Source organism: Hydractinia symbiolongicarpus, chromosome 13 (assembly GCF_029227915.1).
Source record: "Hydractinia symbiolongicarpus strain clone_291-10 chromosome 13, HSymV2.1, whole genome shotgun sequence".
In the NCBI taxonomy this organism is placed as follows: domain Eukaryota; kingdom Metazoa; phylum Cnidaria; class Hydrozoa; order Anthoathecata; family Hydractiniidae; genus Hydractinia; species Hydractinia symbiolongicarpus.
This window is the reverse complement of record NC_079887.1, coordinates 15,694,366-15,719,324: the sequence shown is the minus strand read 5'-3', so window position 1 is coordinate 15,719,324 and position 24,959 is coordinate 15,694,366. Positions and strand designations below refer to the sequence as shown.

The window sequence follows — 24,959 nt, the reverse complement described above, 5'->3', positions numbered from 1 at the left end:
ATGATATAGTGTTTGAGGAAGAGTAATATTTTCATACTAGTCGTTAGCCCGTGGAAAATCCACGGGTTCGCCCGTCCTTTTTATGCCGTGCTTCTCGCTATTGCGCAGCTAAGCTACCATTTTGCGTGACAGACAGACAGACAGACAGACAGACAGACAGACAGACAGACAGACAGACAAACAGACAGACAGACAGACAAACAGACAAACAGACAGACAAACAGACAGACAGACGGCATCCAAAAATATATTATGGCAGATTGAAAAAATGAAAACCTAAAAAATTGTGCGACAAATTTTTCGCGAAGAGTTAGAATCGCAAAACCTACAAAAAAACTCTTACTTTTTAAATTTCACCGGATAAAATTTAAGTCTCCTATATTTATGGCTGTATTCTGTTCAAAATGGTAGCCAAATCGATCTTGGTGCTACGGATGCACTAAATAGCGATTTCGAAAATACGAACGACGGGAAAAAACGTGGATGTTTGGGCGAAAGAATATGTTAATCGTTAATTGCCACAATTATTTGTTCGGTTTCTCTACACACACTCTTAAATCAACAAATAATTCATGACATTATTCCCACAAATCAGAAGCAAACAGAAGCAAAACATTGACACAACAAATTCATTGTAAAACCTTCTACCTTTCAACATTTCAGGTGCCATGTAACATGGGGTCCCAACCACAGTATGTCTCTTGCGAGGACTCACAGGGCTTACAGGGCTGTGCACATTATTGGTTGGAGGAAACATAAGTCTGTCGAATCTTGGTGTCAGTGGTGTCAAGCAGTTATTGTGACAATCGTGCATAACAGTAGCAAGTCCAAAGTCTGCAACAATAGCGATTCTTGCCCCTGCCTGTATAGAAAAAATAATTAATTCTAGATGCTACGACTGAAACACTAAACACTAAATGACTCTGAAAAAAGAAGACGTAACACACGTCAAAAATAAAGTCTAGTTTGCTCTGGTAACTGATAGTCAATGTAAGCCTCCCTATAACTGTTTTAAGAGCAGTGAATAAGGTCCGAGTATATTTTATTTTGCTTTGTATTTATGAACTGAAGTCTTTCTTATTTACTACAAACGACTTTCCTGACATCATTTCAGATTCTAACGGGATAAAAATCAAAAAAATATACATCCTTCAAAAATCGATTTTTGTAGCTACCAATAAATGCTGAAACGCATACACAAATACAATTCAATTATATAGTTAGGGGAAATCTCACAACATTAGGAATTTATTCCGAACTTTCAGACAATAAAAATAACCAAAACATCACCAATCAAATGAGAAAGAATTATAGCAACTTCACCTCTTTACTTTTGATTAAAACATTCTTCGATTTCATATCACGATGCATCACATTCTGATCGTGAAGATACGCCTAGGTGTCAAAGGAGATATCCTTTACAATGAGAACAAAAACAACATTTTTTAGGTGTATCTCGCAAATATACATGCTCGTTTAGTTCTTTAATACTTAAGTAAACAACTAAAAGTTTCAGTGACGATCAAAGGTAATAAAAACCTACCATGCCAGACGCTATATCTTTCGCCAACTCCATCTTTTGCTTCCAAGATAGTTCAATATACTACAACAAGAGAAAGGGAGCAACATTAAAATTTATATTATTTGAGAAATTAAAAGCCTCTTCAGTTCTGGTGCATTTATAGCTACCGTTTGAGCTACTAAAGGCGTGCAAACACAGCAATCGCTTCACTAAACAACCACCAAGATATCAATCCTGTTCTCATGCTGAACGCCAGAATTGATTCACACTTAATAGTCTCTGGCATGCCTCGAGCGAGGTTTGATTCCAAGACCATCTGCACTGGAACCAAACGCTTTACCACAAGGCCACCAGTCGGTGCTATAGATAAGCTATAGACCAAACACACTTACTAAAATTGTAACGCGTAAGTGGCAAGTGGAATACTGAAGAGAGGATTAAAAAATCATCTTAGTATTATTATCAATTCTAGGATATTGTTTTAATTTCCTCTTCGGGAAATAGTTCAAAGTAAGTACCCACCTAGAACAATTTAAGTACTACTTTACCTTGTGTTTTAGAAGTTTGGTCAATGTACCTCCAGCAATGTACTCTAGAAATGCAAGCACTTTCAATTACATCCGGCACAACTACAGTTAAATTATTTCATCGTTATTTATAATTTCATGATAGCTGTGTAGCTGTTTAGACACACTAATCACCTAAAAATTCTACGCTTTATTAAATACGAAGAGATACATCACATAACAAAACATTGTGCTTATTAGGATTGAGAGATGTTAAAACAACATAAAAAAGAAATTCAAAGAATTTAAAACCTTTTTCTACCTGTTACTAAGTGGAGTGTCGACTCTTTATACATGATCCCAATGCAACGAAGTACATTCGGGTGATACAATGTTTTTAGAACCTGAACCTAAGAAAATACAGATAAAATAGAGTGTAAGGTTTATTTTGGGGGGGGGGTTATTGAAAAATTCAAACGAACATAAGGATATAACTTTCAATTGTGAATCACTTTAGAAGCTAGCTGTTTAGTCAACAACAATGAAAAATAAGGAAAAAAATGAAAAACAAAAAAGGAAATTCGACGACGCCTTAACAAAGAAAGATTTGTGATAGGTGACAGAAATGATAGTCCTAACTAAAACTGTAAATTTTCAATGCATATTTTGCCGTAAATGTCCGTAATTGTCTTTTTTCAAGTTTGGTCGTCTCGGTGACAACAGTAACAGCCGCTAAATATTTGCACAAATTTTCTGTTTGTTTCACCATAAGAGGTTGTCTTACGATAACTAACTTATCTTGTAGATACCATAGCTATAAAGGGTGTTTAGAATTATTTTCACTTCTGGTGTTATACAAGGTGTCCATTGAAGTTGACTATGATTTCCCCAACATTTGACATTATTTATCTAAACATTCTGATATTCTCAATTTTTCTTCCCAACTTTAGTCAGCCTACAAAAAATTAAAATTGTTGACCAATAGAGTGGACACTGTAACTTGGAAACATACCTCTTTAAGAAATTGTTCTTCGGCTTCAGGGTCTACTTGGTGGAGTTTTTTCATCACCATCTCTTCACCACTGATTTTATGCGTTATCTAAAAAAGACAATTATTTGCTTTGCCAAAACTCTTAACAGTGTTCTATCATGTTTTTATGACTTTCAATTAAATTGTAAACTTCATAATGCTTTGGCAAAAGACATTTGCTACAGAAATTTGGGGAATAAGCTTTTCTAAACAATTTCTTGGGTAGAAACTTGGCGAAACCCACAATAAATTTAAGTCATATAATTTTTCTTGGTTGCCATTCTTTTTATAGTGTCAAATTTTGAGGAGTTTTTAGACTTTTGATAGAATTTTTAGCCTGAGAAAACAGCAGTATATTCACACTTTTAGCAATCAATCCATCAATCACACTTGACCTACCTTTATAACATCGCCAAAAAAACCGCTCCCAATTACTTCACCAAAAGTCAAATCCATTGGTCGGAAAACATGATTTACGGTTTTTAAGCCGGATGGTTTTAACGACTGAGCGCGGTGGAGGGGAGATATGGCTTTTTTGATTTCATTTTTAAAGTACTGCCTGTCGTATTCCATAGATAAGCTAAGATGTAAAATGTCCATTATTTAGTGTCAGTGATGTAATTGCACAATCAACTCCATAACAAGGAGAGGTGCAATTACACACAGATGAAAAAGTGCAAAAAGAAACAAACAACAAGAAACAGCAACCAACCTGTCAACATCATTTAATGATTTGCTTCTGACTAACTTCAATTGGGTCTGGGGAAAGTGCGTGTGATTTTTGCGAATAGGGCGCATCAACTTCTTCCTGTCTTCTTCTGGTATACCATCCAATGAAAACCCTTTCACGGGGAGTTTTTTCTTTTGGTTTTGTGCTTTGCGTTTCATAACAGCAGGGTCGCTTCCAGTGCGATGAAAGACACTGAAGTTGAAAAATGATACATTTCGTTCATATACATCCGGATCTATAGGATCAGAGTGTTGGGGACTAGATATGTGTTCGTGGCTATCGTCTTGCTTAATGTTCCTTTCAATGGTAACACTGATACTGTTGTTGGTTGCGTCGTTTTCGAACAACTTTGAGAACTAAATAGATGTAGAAAAAGTGTCAAAAAGGTATATCTTTTACTCCTGCCAGACTGTCAAATTCTTTTTTATGACTAAACTTTCAATAACTTTCACATAACATTTTTATTGCTTTAGTACTTTAGCTGATACACTTTCCCTAACATACAAACTAATATAAAGCTTAAAGTCCAAATACAGACCCAGCTATAGTGAGATTATCAATGATGATGTCTGCATGTTTTATACTTGCCTGATTAAATTTGTAACAAACTTTCTTATGTAAACAAAAGAATCGGAAGCGTTTTATATATCCACCAGGGAAGAACAACTACCATATTTTATTTAAAATTCAAAATTGTTTGTCTTTAAGCCTTTAACTTAGCCAAATATTCTTAATGATTGTGATCGGGACCGGATTTATTTCGCTAATAAAAATTCAAAATTTAGTGTGGATTAATTTTCACTTTTTCGGCGATTCCACAAGATTTATTTTTGCAAAAATTACCAAAAATGTAAAAATTTCCATCAACAAATTTCTCTCACTAAAGCAGCTAGAAATTATAACTAGATATATCCTTGCCATTGCTGTTTGTTGCATTTTATCACAACCCATGTTTACTGGGATAAAAAAATATATAAAAACTTCCGTGGAGCATAACATTCATACTTGTTTTATGTTTTTGTTGGAAACAGGAATTCCATTAATTTCCAGAATGGTATCACCAGTTGATAAAGAAGTAGGATCATCGTCATTACTATAAAAACAAGACACCACAAGAAGTTGAAATATCTTACAGAAGGCTATTAACATTACAAAGAGGTCCCCAAACATCATCAACAGCCAATAAGGGTTGACAAAAATTTATAAAAGCATGTATTTACAGGAAGATTACCAGGGTTAAAGTTGAAAACAAAACAAAAATCATTAACAACCTGATAATTGAAACAATACTCCCTCGCCGGGTTTGTTTACTACCACTTTCAATCTGATGTGGAGCTTCGCTTCTGATTTCTTTAAACGCAAAGGATAACTTCTTTTGCTTCATTTGACTTGGAAATACATTCAACTGATGGATTGCATTTCTTTGAAATGACTTGAACTTTTTAAACTTCATATAGTCATTAACATCGCTCTGATAACACGTGTGACTAAAAACAATAAATTTTTGAATAGGACATGCTATATAAATAGATTAGCAAAAGACAAAACAGGAAAAACTTAAATGGTTAAAATGGTTAAAAATAAAAAAGTCAAAAGGTTTTTGATTGTGGAAAGCAATATTTGGAAACTTTACACTGAATAAAAAAACTACTACAGATGAAGTTTGTATCATTCTATCGAGTACTTAAACTTCAAGATTATTTAAAATTTAGTTTAAACAATAAAATGCATTTCAGGAATACACATTCTTATGTCAGAATGTTCCTGTAGCCTCACTATAGGTGAACAAAACAACGAAAGGTTGGTCAGGAACTGCTAACAACTTTGTTAGCTTCAAGTCAGCTTTGGTCAATTCAGATTTCTGCTTTTTTAACAACAAAAAAGAAACATCACACATTTAAACATAATCAAAGGATGGGAAATCTACACCTATACACACCAGTATAAAAGGGATCTTTCTTCAAAAACATAATTATCACCATGTCCAATGAGGTGTCTACACTTTATACAACGAAAACACTCTGGGTGAAAACCAACGTCTCCCGCTACCTAAAAACATAAAAAGACCATAATAATTCAGACTTCAGCAGTAATAACGCGTTTTTTGGTCAAAATTCCATCTTACGTTAATCCATAAAAAAATGTCAAAGAAAAGTTGTCAATAAATTTGTAATATCTCTTATATTAATACGAAAAGTTTTATAGATAGATAGATAGATGTGCATATTTTACATGGCTAGCCTCACAAATATCGAGGAATATACCATGTCTATTAATTCCAGGAGGGGCCATGGCTTAGATGGAGAGTCCTAGAGTATTTAATGCTCATTTTGAGCTACGCAGACTCAATTACGGCCCACGCTCTATTACACAACTCTACATCCAACGGCGCACACAGTGTGCCATCTTCCCAATTTCCCCCACATGTCTTGGCTTGGGTTAACCCGGGGCTATGGTAACATTCACTCGCCCATGTTGAATCGCTGCCAAGAGGAATGGAACCCTGGTCTTCCCCACATAGTTCGAAAGCTATAACAACTAACCTAAGGCGCCACAAGTATCATGTGTTTATAGATGTTCTGTATGCAAAATCCAACTTCAGGATTTATTCTTTATGACTAAAAACACGGAACCAGGCAAATATTTGGCACAATTAAAAGGTTAGGCGTCAATGATATTATGAAGTTGGTGAAGCCATTGCAGTGTACTTTTAAGTTTGACGCCAAAAAAAAATGGAAACAAGTAAAAATAACTGACATCATCTCCTGCGCGGGTAATTGGGCACCATCTTTGGACGATAATAAGACTAATTTCCTAAAAGTTGGGTCAACAATGCATTGATGACCTCATTAAAATACATTTAAACCCCATTATCTCTGTAACCATTTGTCAAAAGTACATAATCCTATACATTTTCTTAATTAGCGTTTCAAGTTCTATACAATAGGTACAATTAAAATGGTACAATGGTAAATAGGTACAAATTTCTTAATATTTTTTTTAGTACTTAGGCGAATTTTTGCTAACTTATGCAAAATATTTAAACCCTTATCTTCTTATTTGTCAACACTTCAAGCTCTATACTTTAGAAGGAACAAGTAAACAAATATCTTCAAAAAAATTGTTTGCACACTGCTAAATGTCATTCTTCAAAATTCTTAAAACGACGTATATTTTTCCACAGGATTATTGACTATAGTCAGTTAATCTCAATGTAACATTATATAGACAGACTCACCATAGCTAATCCTGTAACTTTCTTGTTGCATCTATGACAGGTATGTGCATACTTAGCAAGATAATGCTGCCGGCAATATAACTTCTTCTTTCTTGTAAAGAATAAATCCTGAAGTTGAATTTTGCATACAGAACATCTATAAACACAAGATTCTTGTCACAAATTTTTACAAAATTAAAGAACAGAAACAAAGGTGAAACCTTTCTTTTGGGGAAATTATTAGCCTGCGAAAAAATTCATGGGTTTACCAGTCAGAAAAATGTTAGTTGACCTATTGCAATTATGAATGAAACTCTACGGGGGTCTGACATAAAGCTGCAGCACAACCATTTTAAACAGACAAAACACAGTTATCATACAGAGACAGAAATACTAAATTTTGTAAAGCATAAAAGAATCTGAAATTTATGCTGCTTCTGTTTATCAGCGATTTATACTTTAATTAAATTGATATGGCCCAGTCCACGATTTATTTTAAAAATATAAACAATTTGATGCTTAAAAGTTATGGACTAAATATATACACATAAAAAAAATTTCACAATATTTGTTTTATACTTGCGCCCTTCTGCATTTACAATTATTAAAAGCCATAATGTGTTATTAGGCATTGCTTAAAATCCCCATAATAGACTCTTTACGATGGCAAATGCTATAAACTTAAAATAAAAGATTTTAGCTGAACCCTACAGCAATTATAACAATTTATTGTGATATAACTAAAAATTGGCTTTTTAGGGAATTTTCCATTACTTCTTTTTTTTACAAAAAAAATTTATGTGATAGAGCATTCGTAGCATTAAGGTGAAACCAACTTAATTAGCTCTTCTGTATATTTGAATTATTGTATGTTCTTAAAAAACTATAATGCAGAATTTTTTTAAGAGAGAAATGGTGGAAAAATAATAAAATTGAACATTCAATCGTGTTCTTCAGTTCCTTTTTGTTTAGGTTGTCATGGCATATTAATGCTAAATTACACGGTAAGTTTAAACGGACCATTTAAATGTAAGATAAAAAAACTTGCCTCGTAAACAGTAAAGATGTACAACTTTTTTCGGTTTTATAATTTTTTTTAAAAGTTGGACCTGTTTAACTTTTGCGAAGTTTTTTCTATTGAAATTAACAGAATGATTATTGAGCTATTGTTTAAATTAAAGATTTGAGTATAATTTTTCAATTTCTTACCATAGCCGCTCTTTTTCTTTCAACATTTACTATCTATTTACATTTACTAAAACTATCTACTTTCTCTGTATATAACTCATTTAAACATAGTTCAACATTAATTCAGATCTTTCCAGCTGTAAGAACAAAATTTTGAAGTCCATGAACGACATTATAGTGATGGATTTGACTTAATTACTTTTATAAGGCCTAAAGAGGTAATCGAGACATGACAGCTTTTCCAGCTTCCCATGGTGCACAGTTTTTCTAAAAGATTTTTAAGCAAATGTGTTAAAAAACTGTACAGAGTTGACTGTAAAACAAGTTTGCGTAAAGTGCATAAAATATTAAATGGCCATCTTAAAATGTATTTTGGGCATAAACCATGTTTCGAACGAGTATTTCATCTCTTATTCCAACCTTGTCCCTAGGGTTTCGCAGCCCCTGAGCCATTATTACTTAGGTTGTTTTGTTCTGCAAAATTTTAAGTTTATTTTCACATGTTTTTCGAAAGGGAAAACAGTTTTACTGATTAACTGCCACAAAGCATAAAGCTTACGGTAAGGAAAAAATATGCACAGTTTTTCCAAAAACATGCTATGTAAAATAAATAGTAATTGTTTTAAAGATGGTTCCTTGTCAATCATCTAGAACCATTTATTCCAATCCTAAAGCCTAAACAAACACAGATATAAGGAAAAAATGAGAAAGTTGCAGCTTTTGGCACACTTGACTATAACTATACTTTAATCTGGATTACCCATATGAAAAACTACCTTCACTGCCCATAGAACAACCTGTTAAGTTGGCTTAACAGAAATTGCCAAAACGCTGAAACAACATTTCAACCACAATTTAAACAGTTAAATGTCATTCTTTCTGATAACAATATGGAAAATGTTGAAAGCAGCTAGAAAATAATTATGCTAATTTATTCTCTTCGTAAAATGCCAAAATGTTTAACTTCATAGGTACTACACCGTCAGAATTTATGCATGGTTGGCATATTTCTCGAAAAGACCATGTATATGTAATTAAGAATAGGGTGAAAAATTGGGTAGAATAATAATATTATTCTTTTTAATAATTTTTCTTCCAAAATTATTTTTGGAAAAAAACCTAAACACAAAAAAATTCTAAGGAAATGTTTTTTGAAGCATCTTCTGTCAATTAATGATTTTTTAAGTTTTTGGAAAAAAAAAAACTTTCTCTCCAGAAAAGGAAACTATATTCTTGTTATATTTTATAATGGTCCTTGAACGATCTTGAGTGTTCAACTTTGCCACAGGTTGTTATGGAGACTAGAAACACCATTATCATACAAAACATGAAATCTGATCTAATTTACTGTTGCCAAATAAATTTTAAAACATTCCCTAGTCATTTCTGCACTATCAAATTTTAATATACACAGTCAGGACTCTAAATGAGCAAAATATAATCTTCCTTTAAAAAACAAACAAAAAAAAATTCCTAAAATTCTACTGGAAAGAGGATGTTAATTTACCATTGATTTAATATATTATGCAGATTTATAGAATTGTTACAGAAATAACACTGCAGTAGGAAAAAGAATAAAATATAAGAGGGTTGATAAAATCTCATGACAATACAGTTAACCCCGATAACTCAAACCTCTAAGGGACAAAGGTAATTTTTTGCAAGAGGTGGGACAACAGTTACCAGGAAAAGATGCAATCTTGGCAATGAAAAAGGCATGAGTCTCTTAAAAATTGAATTTTCCTTGACAGAAGCTAATAAAAATTAAAAAAAAATCTCACATTTATCTAGTCCTTGATTTCTTAAGTAAAAAGTTCAAGTTATCTGAAGAAATTAGCCTCACAAGGACGAAAAATGGATTAAGTTAATGTCCCAGTTATTCGAGGTTAAAGTTGCTGAAGTTATGTGTACATTAATGACTTACTTAAAACATTGTTTGTGCCAAGTTTTTCTCAATGTAAACAAGGACTCATTTTGATATTTTATAGATTTACTACAGCCAGCACATCGAATGGGTATAGCTGAAGTTGCCATATCAGATGCATAGTAAAAGTATGAATTCACCAAGACATATAGATGTTTTTAAACCTATAAAGATTATAGTGTATCACATAATATTATTTTATACATATACTTTTCTCAAAACAAACATACTGTATAGTAGGGCAATTTGAAAAAAGCAAACCCATTTTTTTTTCGGTGTCAAAAACTTCACATGCCATGATACATATGACAAACCCAAAATACATCCTTATTTAAACTTTGCAAACTTGTGCAGTGTAGACGAAATTATCAAATTGCATACTGTAATAAAAAGATCACATCAAAAGAAAGAAACAGAAACCAAGTTATGCAAATGTTGTGGTAGGTGTCAAATGAACAGAAGATGTCAATCAACCAACATAATTTACATTGTCATTGCTAGATGAAGGAATGGTGTGTAAGAACATTGTATAAAGATTCAAGAATTAAAAAAAGAACATTTGTACTGGATCGAATTTACACAATTTTATTATCTTTAAGAAAGAACATATTTCAGACCAAGTAATATAAAGATAACATATGTCCAATTTTATATATACTGAACATCATATTTCCTGTAGCGCAAACTGTTTTTAAGATCATTCTGTAATTGAAAAATAAAAACATCCAAATTACATTATAAAAAAATAAACAATTGGAACGATGTGATTTCTTTGTAAGATTCTTTTACCATTGATGTCTGCAAATATACTTTAGAAAACAAATACGTGTTAAAAAACCAATACATGTTAAAAAACCTATAAGAAGCACCTATTCCATTCCATGCCATCCTCTATCTCAACCTCACGCACTTCCTACAGAACACAGTTTCTCAGGTTCTAAAAAAATAATATGCATCCAAGTGTTACAATTATATTGAATTTTTAAAGACACAGCATAACATTTGCACAAGGTTGAGCAAGATATTTCAAATAACTTCCAAAAAAAATAGTTACAAAATATTATAATATATATAATTGTAAATATATGCTGCACTAATTCAATTTCTTACAAAAAGGTTTCAACAATTTTAAACACCAAAACGATGACAAAAAATGACTATATATTTGAAATAAAATCCTTGCAACCTATTTGCATGTATATATTTTCAAACGTAGTACAAATCGCCAAAAATGAAAGAAATAGTGGGTAATAATTACCACAAATTTGCAAAAAAATGTGAGGTTTAAAAATAATAATACAACAACAATTCAGAATAGTATATAGGTATTATTATTAGTCAAATATTGTTCACTGTAATGAACCACATTGTGCTTTGAAAGCCAGAAAACAACAATCACGATCGTTGTATTTCAACTTGAAATTTGACAGCAGGCATTTCATTGACAATAGCAGTGACAAATGATGTCACACCCAATCCAGCCAAAGCGCCCCTGATCAGACCACAAGGAAACGCCACATATTTCTCTCCTTCTAGAATGTACTGTCGGTTGACTGGTAGCTTACTTAACAATTTAAAACAATTATCGTTTAAAACGTAAACACCCTGGTGATTTGTTCGCAAATTGTCAATCTGTTTCATGAATAACATGCCCCAAAAATCTTTACAAATAAACTTCATTAAGTCTAATTCATCTTTAAATCTTTGAGAGTCTTTCGTAAATCTTTCAATAAGACTCTGTCCAACACGAAAACCCATTTTTTCCAATTTTGTATTCGCCTCATGTCTGTTTACACCTTTCATGCTATGTGTAAAATTAACAACTTCCATTTGAAGCAAGTCAAATAATGTTTCTGCATCGATCATCTTGATCAATTATTTATGCTTCATCTAAAAAAAAGATGGAAAACATACACAGTACTGGAATCAGGACACCTAACATCGTGAATCGCGTTTCATGATTTTTAAACGATTTACGGCAATCTTTTCGCTTTATACGATCCCGTTTTCATGATTTTTAAACGATCTACGGCGACCTTTTCGCTTTCTACAGCCCCGTTTTCATGATTTTCTAACGGGCTACGGCGATCTTTTCGCTTTCTATGATCCCGTTTTCATGATTTTTAAACAATCTACAGTGATCTTTTGGTTTTATACGATTCTGTTTTCATGAATTTTAAACGTTCCACAGCGATCTTTTCGCTTGCTACTATCCTGTTTTCATGATTTCAAACAATCTACGGAGATGTTTTTGCTTTCTACAATGCCGTGGAGACAATCCCTAAAAACCTTAGATAATAAATCCAATTAAAATAAACGAACTTCGCATAACGAAACAAACTTTATAATTGTTGAAAAAAATTCAATATAAAGACTATAATAATAGTCCAATTATGATAAACAAACTTCCTACAAGCAAATTTTTATACAAACTTCTTTAAAAATGATACGAACTACATACAAACTTTATTTTAAATGATACGAGCTTTATACGAACTTGTAATTTTGATGATACGAAAAAGTTCGTATTAAAAATATAATGATACAAAAGATTTAATAAATCGATATAAAGTTTTTTATATGAATTATACAAACTACGTACGAACATTTTGAGACAGTCCCTAAGTTTATTTTAATTTTTATAGTTTTTTTAATTATTAGTTTTCGGGCATTGTTCGGGCCTATGTGGGTTTTTTCGGGGGAATACATGAATTTTTTTCAAAACGCTGAACTCATCCAAAAACACCCGCACTTTTTATGGCGTATGCGGCTTATACAGCAACCTGATATGTGTTTAAAATTTGTACAAAGGGACATTTACACTTGTGAAATTAAGAGCCAAGGGGCCTTCTAAAAATTTCTATTGGGGGCCGGAAAAAATTTTTGAAGGCCCCCAATAGAAATAATTCCAGTGAATCTCACATTGGAAAAACACATCACAGAATGAAGACGTAAATCATTAAAATAAGACGTTTTAGTCTATTTTTTTTAGCTCAGCCCTGTGCAAACGTCCACCTCTTTTGGTTCACTGGCATTTTTGCAAAGTTGTTTCTAGGAATGGTTAATAGTTAGAACTATGAAGTACGTGGCAAATGAAGTTGCCAGATCGTTGCTAGAGCTGTTTGTTTAGATAATCATGTGTAATTAGGCCAGTATATAAAAATTAAAAAGAATAAAAAGTTATGTCCACCCCCACCCACACAGCCATGCGCAAACATGTAGGCCATGCATGCACAAGCAACTGTGATGTAATTTTCCTTCTTGGCCACATGATAAACAGAAAAAAATGTAGCTAGCTAGCTAGTTAGCTAGGCCCATTATGGGCTCAAACAAGAGCAAGAGAGTTAATATGGTCCTAACTAGTGTTGTATTACCTATCTAGCCAGCTACCTACTCTTTATTAGATAGCTAGCTAGACTACATATATTATCATTTGCGCTACTCCGTTCAGAATAGAAATTAAAAGAATTTGGAATATAAAAATTCACAGCAAAATCAACTTCTCTATCGGACTTGTTATCGTTTTTCATAAACTATGACTTTTAGAACGAATGACCAAAGTAGATTTTTATCCTTCCTTAAGATTCGTGTCATGGGGGGCCTCTCCTCCCCTTTTTTCGCCACTCCCGGATGATATTTGAGCAACCTTCTAGTATTATTTGATTCTCATAGGTGCTGGATGGAATAAAGGAGGCGTAAGTTTTCTAACTGTTAGGCTAGTTAACTAAGTTTTCTTCGAGGATATCGAATTCAGTTTCTCTCAAACGAAACTTTTCCTACTTTAATTATTCCGATTTCCTGGTGGTAAGATAAATTATGCTGGGTCTCCTGGCTAACTGTAGAGGGAATATTAGTATTAAATTTATGAACAAAAGTTATCATTTCATAATATTCTTTTTAAATCTTCTTGACAAACAAAAAAATCACCTACTTGTTGTTGGGGTAATATAGTAGTTATATTCATAAACTAAAAAGTAATCATAACTTCCACCTAACAGGTCTTTTTGCTCGGCTTAACACCGAGAACTTATTTGTTATTATTTTGTGAATAAAAAAGTGCAGAAAGTTTTTTTTGTGTGTGTTGTTTTCAATAAAATGGAATGCGTAGTTGTTCTCGAGAGAAAAGTTCAACTTTTTGAGAGAAGCTCGGGATCATGTTCTTACGTCGTGTCAGCGGTTATTCTATTCTACTGCATTACCAGTGCCGTAACCGCCGCACAACTGACGATTGGTTAGGTTTGGTGCTTTTATAATTCTAAAGACATATATCTGCTTCTTTCGCCCGTGCATTAAATCTTCTTAATATTTTCTTTGGGGTATTTATGTCAACAGAGTTTCTTTTCAATTATTTTAATGCCCAGACTGAATATTAAAAATCTGGGAAAAAAAGCTGTTTTATTAAATAATTATCGTATGGAACTCGAAAAGAAATTACACGTCCAACGCGCAGGTCTTGTAATAATTTTTTGCATGTCACTCACAATACTACAGTTATGTCAAAGTTGCTTCGAATAGAAATTCTGCATTTTTAGTTCTGTTGCTTAAAAAAAAATACTAGCAATAAACAAGTACAAAAGCTCGTTTCTAGATCGAGGATGACAGAAAAGCGCATACTCAGTGACAAAATTCATACAAAAGAAATTGAAGATAGCGAAACAAATTATTTCTTGTATGTTTTATTCTTGTTTCTGTTTTTATCATTTATATAACTGTTTAATTTGGTGTGGTGTTACAACGGGCGTGGTTCTTTATTATTTTGGAGTATTGTTTACTTCACCCTCATCCCCAGGGCTTTTTGCCTTTTTGAGACCATAATGAGAGGTGACGAAAAATATTTTTCGTCGTCTTCTCTCATATCAAAAAGACAAAAAACCCTGGGGACGAGGGTGTTGTTTACTTTAAAGAAAGAAGGTTTCGCAAGAGAAAGTTTCGCGAATTCATGATTTTTGACCTTAAATGCAAGAGTTAGACCTGCACAGTATTTTAAAACGGCTTAATGTTTGTTCTCTCGAAATATACATAAACAGGCAAAAGTTGATTCTCGCGAATATTTTTCTACAAGCCGAAAACCAGAAGAAAAGGGGTCTGGTCGATCATCATTGTTTAATTCACGTGAATTCAGGCGTCTTCTGGGATATAACCAATTCTGTTATATCGAGCTAGCAGTGAGTCACAAAGTGGCGATGGGTTAACACAAGACTATGTTTTTCGTTGAAGAATTTTTCATCGGACAAATAAACGCCACTTATTTATATTTTGTATAAAAAATCTCTCAATCAGAGTTAGTTTTTCAATTTCTACATTGCGATAACTGAAAAGTTCTTTAGATTTTTGTGCTACAGCCGAAAATTCAGCTTAATGGTCACAGTAGTTACGACGACGAAGCAATCAATAACAACCAAATTAAAACCTTTTTGAACAGGTATATGTCTGCCTTAGAGCACGTAGCCTTGATGATGAATGCTAAAAGTGAAATCCAGCAACGTAAACGTTCATTATAACGTCTAAAAAGTTAGGAGGTACAATTTATCAGCAGCTGGTAGAAAGTTCTTTATTCATATTCTGACTTTTTCTTTCCAAAATATATTCAAATTTTCTAGACAATTTTGGATTTTTGAAAGATAGTATTAAAAGAACTTAATTTCATTTACGTTTAAAAACTATAAAGTAAGGACTTAAAAAGTGTAGAAGCCGATGTGATTTGCTTTGTCAACCGAAGAAGTCAAAAGTCTTCGATTTGTTGCTGATTAGTCATCAATATTATTATACAAAGAAGGGAGGGTTACCTCATATTGTTAATGAGTAAGGGGGCAGGGCAAAGAGGACTGCGGATTAGGAGCTGACTAACTGCGTCAAGATTCAAAATTACTTTCACATAATCAGTTAGAGATGCAACAACATCTTTTAAAAGAAAAAAACTATGCGTCAGCCGGGAATCGAACCCGGATCTATTGCTTGGAAGGCAACAATGCTAACCGTTACACCACCCACGCTTAAATAAGGGAGTTGTGCTTAAAACTATAAAGTTTAATATCTCACATTCAGCATAATAATTTATCTATACGCTCTCAGGCTCAACATCATTTTTCTGTATTGAATTCACGATAGGCTGCCAATAGAATTCTGAACTGCGGAATGCTGTAAAGAAATCAACATACTCGAAATACGGATTGGTGATATGAAAATATTTTTTAATGACTTCAAAAATGCTAATTCAAAAAGCACTAACAAGTCTCTACCTATAAAGTCAATTCTGCAAAAAAAAGCTGATTTAACCAGTATGTAATGAGATTTAAATTGTAATTACTGATGTTTTAAATTCAGAGTCAATATTTTTTCTTCAAAAAAGCATATTTAGAGCTTGATCATGTGTTTTTCATAAGCATATTCCTGTTGTTTTTTTGCCATAAAGCATAACCTAAGCACATTTTGAGTTTGAAATAGTACCTTTCATAAGAAACTTAAAGGCGAGTTTCCACTCAAATGAATGCGGTCGAATCGATCGATGGCGATTTTATTAAAAAGTGGTTTCCACTTAAATTTGACCATGCCTCGATCGATAACGATTCATTCAAATTTATTTCAAAACAATAACACAAATTTGATATGAAATAATGATATTGAGCATGTAGAATTTTATGACATAAATACCATAAATAAAGATATTTTCTTCTAAAATTTCTAGCTATTTGCCTACAACCTCTTTGCTTAGGGAGGTACGACTGTTTTTGGAACGTTCTATTCTACTGAAATGTTCTATTTTTAGTAACATTGATGCGATCGACGCCGATCGATTCGACCATATTCGTCTGAGTGAAAGCCTCATTTCGGAATTTCAATTGCTTATAAAATAAAAACAAGTATTTGATTTCGCAAGTGACGTAAAAAATTTATCATAGCCGTTTTTAAAACAAAAACTTTTCTCAAACATTCATACACTTTTAACGATTCTTTTTTTTAATTCTAACGACAGCGCGTTCGTTTCTTTACTTCCTTATGAAGCTTCTTGTTTAATCGGAACTAAAATTCTTTCGATTTTCTGACTCTTCTGCATATTTGCAAATGTTATCCTGAAAATTTTTTCGCGGGTACGTAACTTCGCGAATTTGAAGAAAAACTGCGAAAAAAGCGAGAAGTAGTAGCATTAAGATATAATTTTACATCCATAAATATTATTAAGTACTTTTAAAAAACAGCAAATCAAGATAATAGGCTTCATACACGTTTTTCTTATTGGCAATCACGATGCATTGGAATTATTCCTTTTCTTCTTAGAACTCGCCTGTATTTGAAGCCACATCCTTATCACAGATACTGACACACGTTGTGCCAAAACAACAACTACAATTCACTAAAATTTAAAAAAAACTCGAAATACGAAACATTATAGTAATAACACATGCTCTCCTTGTCGCACAAAACAGCCCTGTATCGTTTTTAGCAAATCCATTACGTCAGAAGATTGCTATTGTGACACTCACTAGTTCCATAATATCACCGTATATTTTTATGGAGATCATCAAAAATCATTTGTTTTCAACCGTGTAAGGATAAAACAGAAAGTCAATGAACAATTTGACAGCATTTGGATTAAACTCTTCTATAGAAACGTTCCTTGTTTGTTCGTTTTTAAATGTGTTACTCAAAACTTTCCTGTCGAAATCAGTTAAGGAAGCTCGCTCCGATGTATACGTAATGAAATCCTCCGATGTTGACGCTTTATCTGTCACCTGGTGGTACAATTTCTCCTCGCTGACAATCCAGGCCATGTTTTTAATACCTTTATTTTCTTCGCTGAAATTAAGCGTGTTCAACTGGTAGCGTACAAACCAGAAAGAAGTACCGTTAAATATAACACACTGCATGACAACTGGTTTCTCCAAGTCCTGTCCCATTTTTGCACCTTGGTTGAGGGCGTGGTTCAGCGCATGCGCAAAGCTGTAAAAAACACCTGCAAAAGAAAAGCAGAAACATAATTAATTAATACGCCTAAGGTTAGAATACGTTAGGAATATGTGTTAATAAGGTTGTGATAAAAACAAGAGAAGTCTATTTTCATATTCTAAATTTCTTGCTAACTTACTGAGGTTGAGAAGACATATATGACAAGTGGTGCCAGTAACATTACACACGATTTTTTTGTTATAACAGCTTTGTGTTATTGTTTGTAAAAGAGGTAGTCTGAAACTAAAATAAGAATAGAAAGTCTAAGCTAGTGGTCTTGATTTCATATATGGTTTTGTTACGGCGGAAACCGATAGTCAGGGAATTAAAAGTTCATATTTTTAAATTTCAATTTGTTGGCATTTCCTTAACTTGTTAACTGGGTTGGCATGTTGTAACATTGTTTTATTTCATCTATTTTCATCTATTTTTCCAAATACATTAATTCCAAATTTAAAAAGAAACAAATTTCCTAGTTTTCCCCGACTTTAGAATTATGGATTTGGAGTTCAGAATTAAAAACCCTTCACTTCTAGGCTGGAACCTAGGTAATCAGGAAAGCTACAAAACAGTTCAAAGTAATAATAATTTTATCTTTTAATAAAGATTAACTAAACTCCAAAGCAAGCGTCAAGCTTGTATAATATGAATATATATACATATATAGCAATTTCGTTGCAAAATAAAGGCTGAAACGAACAGTTTGAGTCCCTTTTGAATGACAATGTTAAATAAAAATAAATTTGCTTTTGTCAGAGTCACAGCTCTTGTTTCATCACTGCACACAATATTTCTACCTGTCCTAAAATCACATCTGATCTTTGATTTCTTCTAAGACAGGGTTTACTTCTTAATTCTTTGCTAAATTCCTGATGGAAACATGTTTTGTTTTTATAGAGCCAAAATTGAGGAGATTTGAGGACTGGAATTGAGGAGATTTTTACATTTTTTTAAAAATATTAAGAATTTTTAAGAAATTGTTGAATTTGACACAAGTAAAGAACAAATTATCATTGTATAAATGTAGCATTTCCATTTGACAATACACGCAAACACGCAACAGGTTGTGAAATTAAAGTTGAAGAGAATTCAGAAAGTTGATAAAAATCTGTACTATCACAGGAGAATTGAGGAGCTTCAAGGAGAAAGCCTGTAGTGAGATAGATTCACTAACCCTGTCCAGAGTTCATCCTTGATTTCCACCTCCATGGATTTGTAATTAGTAAAGTCTGAGGGCATGGATATGGAGCACCAGGTAAAAAGCCACTGTCAGGTTCGAATATACACTGATAAGGATGAAGATCAAAAAACGGCGAAATAATATCATCCCAAATAACATCTTCTGTCTTTGTATTTGCAACTTCTTGTTCATCTGCAAATAATGGCAAGGGTGTTTTTCCAGATATTAGGTGCCCATGTTTTCCTGTTACTTGGATCTTTTTACCAAGTCTCTCCCATGGAGCTGCAAGATCTGGTCTGTAGTTTAATGACTTATTAAGAAAACCAGCCTCTCTAAAAAAACCAATAACAGTGTTAAGAAATACCTATGCAAAAAATAAAAGAAAGTGTAAAGAACCACTATTGTCCAAAACAAAATCCAAAAAATTCAGATTGTAAAATCTAAAGTGCATAAAACAGAAGATATTGTACTTCTTCTACAACAAACAACTTTACTAAATCATATATACATTATTTACCTTGCACTTTTACTGTTCCACACAGCTTTCATCATGCTGAGTAAGATTTGTAAAGAAAACTGTTCTTTGTATTCCAAAAGTTTTGCTAATCTTGTCCTTTCCTTTGCACGTTTTTTCAACTTTAATTCTTCGTCACGGTGAAAATAGTTCACCTCAATTATATTCCTTTTAATTGTGTTTATTAAATCTTCTTTTTTGTGTAATAATAACACCTTGTCTTTCTTTTGTAGCACTTTGTTGTCACAAAGTACAGTTTTTGTCAAATACAACGACTGCTTCTCCTGTTCTTGAGCGCGAATTTTGGGAAAGACAACGTATGCTTGATGTAGACATCTTTGACCAATCAACTGCTGGCCTTTTCTAACAAGATTCATTTTTTTGCCCTGCAATGTAAAAAAAACAACGTTATATAATAATTATTAGTATATATATATAATAATTGGGAATCACATGCTGTTACTGCCGTAATGCCAGTTTCGTTATTTATTTGTTATATATATGTTTATGTGTGTGCAGTACTTTAGCTTGTTTCAATGTGTGTTTTTACCTTTAATAGTCTAATTGTTGTTAATTGTGTTAGTATAAGTGTGTTCAGTAAGTGTCCATGTGGGCATTAGTTTCTAAGTTGTTATGCCACAGTGTATTGTTTAACTGTGTTACTTTTTAATTGTTTGTTTAATTGCCCATTAGGGACTTCTGTTTCATATGTTTGTAAGGTGTGTAGTTATTAAGTTGCTGCATTGTGTGTATGTGTGTTCACTACTTGCAAATTAGTCAGTTTTAGTCATTTAACTTTATGTTCTTTTTTTCTTCTACTTATTTCTTGTTCTCATATTTATTTATCTAGTTTATTATGTCTTTTTAAGTGAACTTTTGTATTTTGTTTCAGCTTTGTGGTTGTAACAATTAGAATAGATGTCATATTAATTAAACAGTATGAGCTTTTCAAGATATTCAATCTACCTCTTTGCAATTATACTGTTAACAAAATGCTGTCTTTGTTAAATTCTGCCCCCATCAGAAAATTTCTATGTCATATCACTGCAGATAAACCACATACTGATTGCTTTATTAAAGGATTAAAGTTAAATTGTAATTTATTGTTAGTAGAATTGTTCAATATATTTTGCACTATATATAAGACACATTTACTGATTATGGACTAATTTTGTCCTTATAGCTTTATAATTTCCTTCTTAATTTAATGCAATGTGTTTTATATGTGATAAAGTATTGTGAGATGTAAAAAGTCTTCCAACTGGCTATTCATATATGACCGTACTTTAATGATTTTTTTCTATTTGTACGTGAAATCTTTTGTTTTTCTTAGAACCAAATTTTTCACATTATATTCATTAAGTTTTCAATGTTGTCCTGCTTGGCAAACATTTTTTTTTACTTATGAATAGTTATATACATGTTTTAAGTTAAATATATTATGATGAAATTTTAATTTGTGTGCTGCAAAAAAAGAAAAACTAATTCACGGAAATATTAGGTGATAAAATAAAAGTGGCAATTAAAACGTTTTAATTGGTCATAAAAAGCAAAATAAAGGCAAGAGCAGAAATCAAATGTGTCTTCACTTGTGTTTACATTTTTTGTGCTGCCACATGCCTATTTTATTCCCTTCAAAACAACTTTGTTACCAGGACACAGGGCATTTTTCTCTTTTTGATCAATTTAACCACTCTGTAATAACAACTCAAGGGACCCTGGGGACAAGGATGTGTTCAAGAATATTTGTTTTGTGTATTGCTAGTTTTTTCTTCATTTTTCGTAATTGTGCAATAACTGTGTCATTAAAACTAGTAAAAACAAAAATTTAGCAACCTCGTTATTAGGCCTCTCAAGGCATAGGGTATCGCCGTTCCATGAACAAGTTTGGAAAATTTCTAATCCTGAACAGGCCTGGAAATTTGGTGGAAACAATTGTTTTGTTTCCATGCTGTTTTCGCGAAGTGCCGATCGCGAGTGATACACGAGTATACGGGTACCGGTACACTAAATGACAAGTAAAGTGCAAGACGAGTACGAGTAATAGCTCACATTTGTCTGCTACCTTAGACATTGTGAAAACTTGTACTTCGTTTTCGCGCCGTAAGAAATAACATTTTATTTTACATTAATTTTTTTTATGGTGCAGCAAATTCTCTTTAGTTTACATAAAAATATATACTTTTCTGTAATGGCTTTTTATAACTTTACATTTAAATGCTTATTTCTTATTATTGAGGAAACCCTTTGCTATTTACATTTGCTATCTAAATGCTTTTTTCTCCTAGCTAAATGTGTTCTTGCTACATTAAATATTATTCCCTTCTCTTCGGATGCACATATTAAACAATGTACTCTAGAGAATAAATTAAGCCAATCGCATTTAATTTATTTGTTTTGTTAGTAACCAAAGGAAAACACGTGCCTGACAAGGAAGTCTTTAAATCCGGTGAGAAATATATCTTCTTATATAAAAAAAACATTATATTTAAAAATAACGTGAATCAAGCATCCGTGTCCTTAAGATGCGTAAGAAGAAACAAAAAATTGAATAGTGTTCATAATAAAATGAGTGGCAGTAATGGGGAAGAGAAAGTTTTATGTGATTTATTAGTTGTATTTTAATTTTTTTTTCACATTTTTTGTGGTCACCTGGTGTTTGAAAGTTGCGAATATAAAAAAGAAAAAAATATCATTAAACTAAATTGTTACATTTTTTTACTGTTTTTTAACAGCATTTATCAATTTAGTCTTGGGCACTAGCTTGTTAAAAATACCTGTCAATAACACCTATAAATGATACCTGCCATACTGCCCTATTATCAGAAGCAAATCATTTCAATATGCTTAATGTGATTGCAAAGATATAAATAGATTAGAATAACATTCAACACAAAAGAAAAATTAATCTCCAGAATCGTGTTTTAGGGAGAGTGAGGAAATCGTTATTGAGAGAAAAATTAAAGCACGTTAAGTGCAGTGAGGTCATAAGTATTGGGTTCTTTTAAAAAACAAAACGAAATGGCCTGTAATATTACTATATTTCATTAGAAAACTGTTTAAACATCGCGGGATTTCTTTCGTTTAAACCTTGACATGATGTATTTTATTTGAAAATTGTCAAAACAGAGTTTCCCTAACTTTTTTCTTTGTTTTAAAAATATGACAAACAATGTGAATCCTAATTAATTAAAAAAAAAAATAATAGCGTAAACACCGAAAAACATTTTTAGAAAATATCGCAAAAGTTTATTGTTTAATTTTACCGTTTCCCTTTCATGCACGCTAGCGAGTACTGTGTGAGTACAGTAGCAAAAATGTGCGAGTATTTTTGACTTACTCGTACGCCCAGTATAATTGTCGCGTACTCGTGGAATACTCACAGGAGAAATTACTCATACCCGTAGTTTAATACTTGTGTATAGTTACTCGCGATCGGTACTGTATATATTTATATTATAATATTTCACTACTATATAGTACGTCTTGTCACCTTGGAGGAAAGAATACGGAAGGAGAAACAACTCTTTTAAATCTATTGAAACACTGCGTGAGGTTCTAGCAGGTGTCTGTATAGAAACTTAATTTGAAATTTTGGCGGTTGTTTGACTAAATTATTCGTGAATAACATTTCGCAACTATGATTGGTTATAAAAACAATTAGATAATTTGACGATGAATTTGATAATATTATCAAAACAAGAAGCCATATTGAAATCGGTAAAATTTGTTTTGTTCTTATGTTAACATAATTAGCGAAGAAGCACATGCTCCACACTTTTGTAAACAAAAAGAAAAAGTTTATATCTCGTTTTAAAACGACGTTCTGTTATAAGAAGTTATTTTTTTAGTTAGAATAAACATTAATCCAGCACACATTTTGTCGGCACACGTCCGGCGCATATCTATCTATATTGTTTTTCATGATCAAAGTGGTATACTCAAGCCTGCAAGAATAGGTTAATATCATGGTTAAACGCTTATTTCCAAACGTATTGTTGAAGTTTTTAACAGCAATGTTTACCGACTTATATTAGGCACACTTTCCATACAAATATCACGTCCCTGCAGCGTGTTACAGTCAGATATCAATAGAAAAAAGTTAGCTCCTATTAAAGGAGAATATGGAATTTAATCATTTTTTTGCGAAAAAGACTCGGTCGAGCACCTCACGCACTGATTCTTTTGAAATTAAAAACAATAGAAAATTCAATACATTTAAAGCGTACAGAAATGAAGTTGTTTCTCCTTCCGTATTCTTTCCTCCAAGTTGTCACTAACTAGGGCGATATCGTTTCCGCAAGGTGTACTCCGCGGAAACAAAAAAAACGTGTTGATTGTTTCCGTCAGCTTTAAATCACGATAATGATGGATCGTTTCCCTAGACTCCACAAATTTCCAGGCCTGCTGAAGAACATCCATGATTTACCTCAAAGAAAGAAAAGTAAGAAGGATTCTTTCAAGAACGACGTATGTGTTGATTATTATATGTTTAATGGGAGGTCTTGATTTACCGTGTAAAGTTACAATAAAATAATATCAACAATGATAAAAAAAACTAAATTTGGATTAATTGCCTGTTGATGACAGCTGTAGCTGTTGAAACGTAGCCTAGAATAAACTCACTTGTTCATGACATAATAATAATTATATTATTCAATGACGATGACTGAACAGATAAGTGGTAATATTTTTTAAAAAAAACTGTAGCTAGCTATTTATTTCAAAACAGAAAACTATCATAGATTTTTACCAGAGTTATTTCTATTTTACTTTACTTTTTTATCTTATTTTGCTATTTTTAAAGAGCAATATATGAAGTATGCATATGTGAACTATTTATCATAACTCGAGTAAACATATTATGTATAACTTAGTACATGTGAAATACATTATCTTATCTTATCTAATCTCCCTCTGGCTGATCTGACTAGAAAACAAATGTCAAATAGACGCTTCCAGTGGAAACTTGTAAGAGTATAGATGCTATATCCTTAGGTGCTAAATAATACAAAAATATTTTTTATCACACTCACCAAAAAGAAGTGGTTTTACAAATTGGTAATCTTTTATCGTTAGGACTATCCATGAGAATACGGACCGTCAAGGACTTAACGCACAACACGCGCCTCACAAGCCGCTACAATTTTAGAAAAGTGGGACTCGGGACCCAGGACTTTGACCACGCGAGACCCAGGACCCTC

At 32.5% G+C, this 24,959-nt stretch overlaps 3 protein-coding genes and 1 non-coding gene across 7 annotated transcripts in view; all 4 read right to left on the bottom strand.

Annotated features, from left to right (window-relative positions):
- Window positions 1–24,959, bottom strand: part of LOC130624246 (LIM domain kinase 1-like) — a 101,933-nt gene that overhangs the window by 2,594 nt on the left and 74,380 nt on the right. Inside the window, exons 1-14 of one of the 4 annotated variants that reach the window (XR_008981193.1) lie at window positions 10,118–11,516; window positions 7,027–7,162; window positions 5,728–5,837; window positions 5,060–5,275; window positions 4,794–4,881; window positions 3,771–4,144; window positions 3,458–3,638; window positions 3,041–3,127; window positions 2,351–2,438; window positions 2,071–2,114; window positions 1,544–1,603; window positions 1,324–1,395; window positions 649–862; window positions 344–439 (exon numbers count right to left, since the gene is read on the bottom strand). Coding sequence is in view for 3 of the 4 variants with exons in the window: in XM_057439818.1 (XP_057295801.1) it covers window positions 649–862; window positions 1,324–1,395; window positions 1,544–1,603; window positions 2,071–2,114; window positions 2,351–2,438; window positions 3,041–3,127; window positions 3,458–3,638; window positions 3,771–4,144; window positions 4,794–4,881; window positions 5,060–5,275; window positions 5,728–5,837; window positions 7,027–7,162; window positions 10,118–10,227 (1,780 nt within the window). In the remaining variant the exon portion in view is untranslated. Of the gene's footprint in view, window positions 1–343; window positions 440–648; window positions 863–1,323; window positions 1,396–1,543; window positions 1,604–2,070; window positions 2,115–2,350; window positions 2,439–3,040; window positions 3,128–3,457; window positions 3,639–3,770; window positions 4,145–4,793; window positions 4,882–5,059; window positions 5,276–5,727; window positions 5,838–6,331; window positions 6,596–7,026; window positions 7,163–10,117; window positions 11,517–24,959 lie in introns of those variants that run through there. The other 3 variants (XM_057439818.1, XM_057439819.1, XM_057439820.1) reach the window with 3 other exon arrangements.
- LOC130623125 (trafficking protein particle complex subunit 6b-like) lies at window positions 11,513–11,983 on the bottom strand. The gene has a single exon (XM_057438617.1). It carries the CDS (start codon window positions 11,981–11,983, stop codon window positions 11,513–11,515), a length of 471 nt encoding a protein of 156 aa, XP_057294600.1.
- Trnag-ucc (transfer RNA glycine (anticodon UCC)) lies at window positions 16,039–16,110 on the bottom strand. Its single transcript has one exon. It is a non-coding gene; the product is annotated as a tRNA-Gly (tRNA).
- LOC130624248 (39S ribosomal protein L37, mitochondrial-like) lies at window positions 17,244–24,909 on the bottom strand. Its single transcript, XM_057439822.1, has 4 exons — window positions 24,792–24,909; window positions 19,759–20,141; window positions 19,236–19,573; window positions 17,244–18,068 (listed from the first exon to the last, which is right to left on the bottom strand). The coding sequence occupies exons 2-4, from the start codon at window positions 20,130–20,132 to the stop codon at window positions 17,644–17,646; spliced, it is 1,137 nt and encodes a 378-aa protein (XP_057295805.1). The 5' UTR covers window positions 20,133–20,141; window positions 24,792–24,909; the 3' UTR covers window positions 17,244–17,643.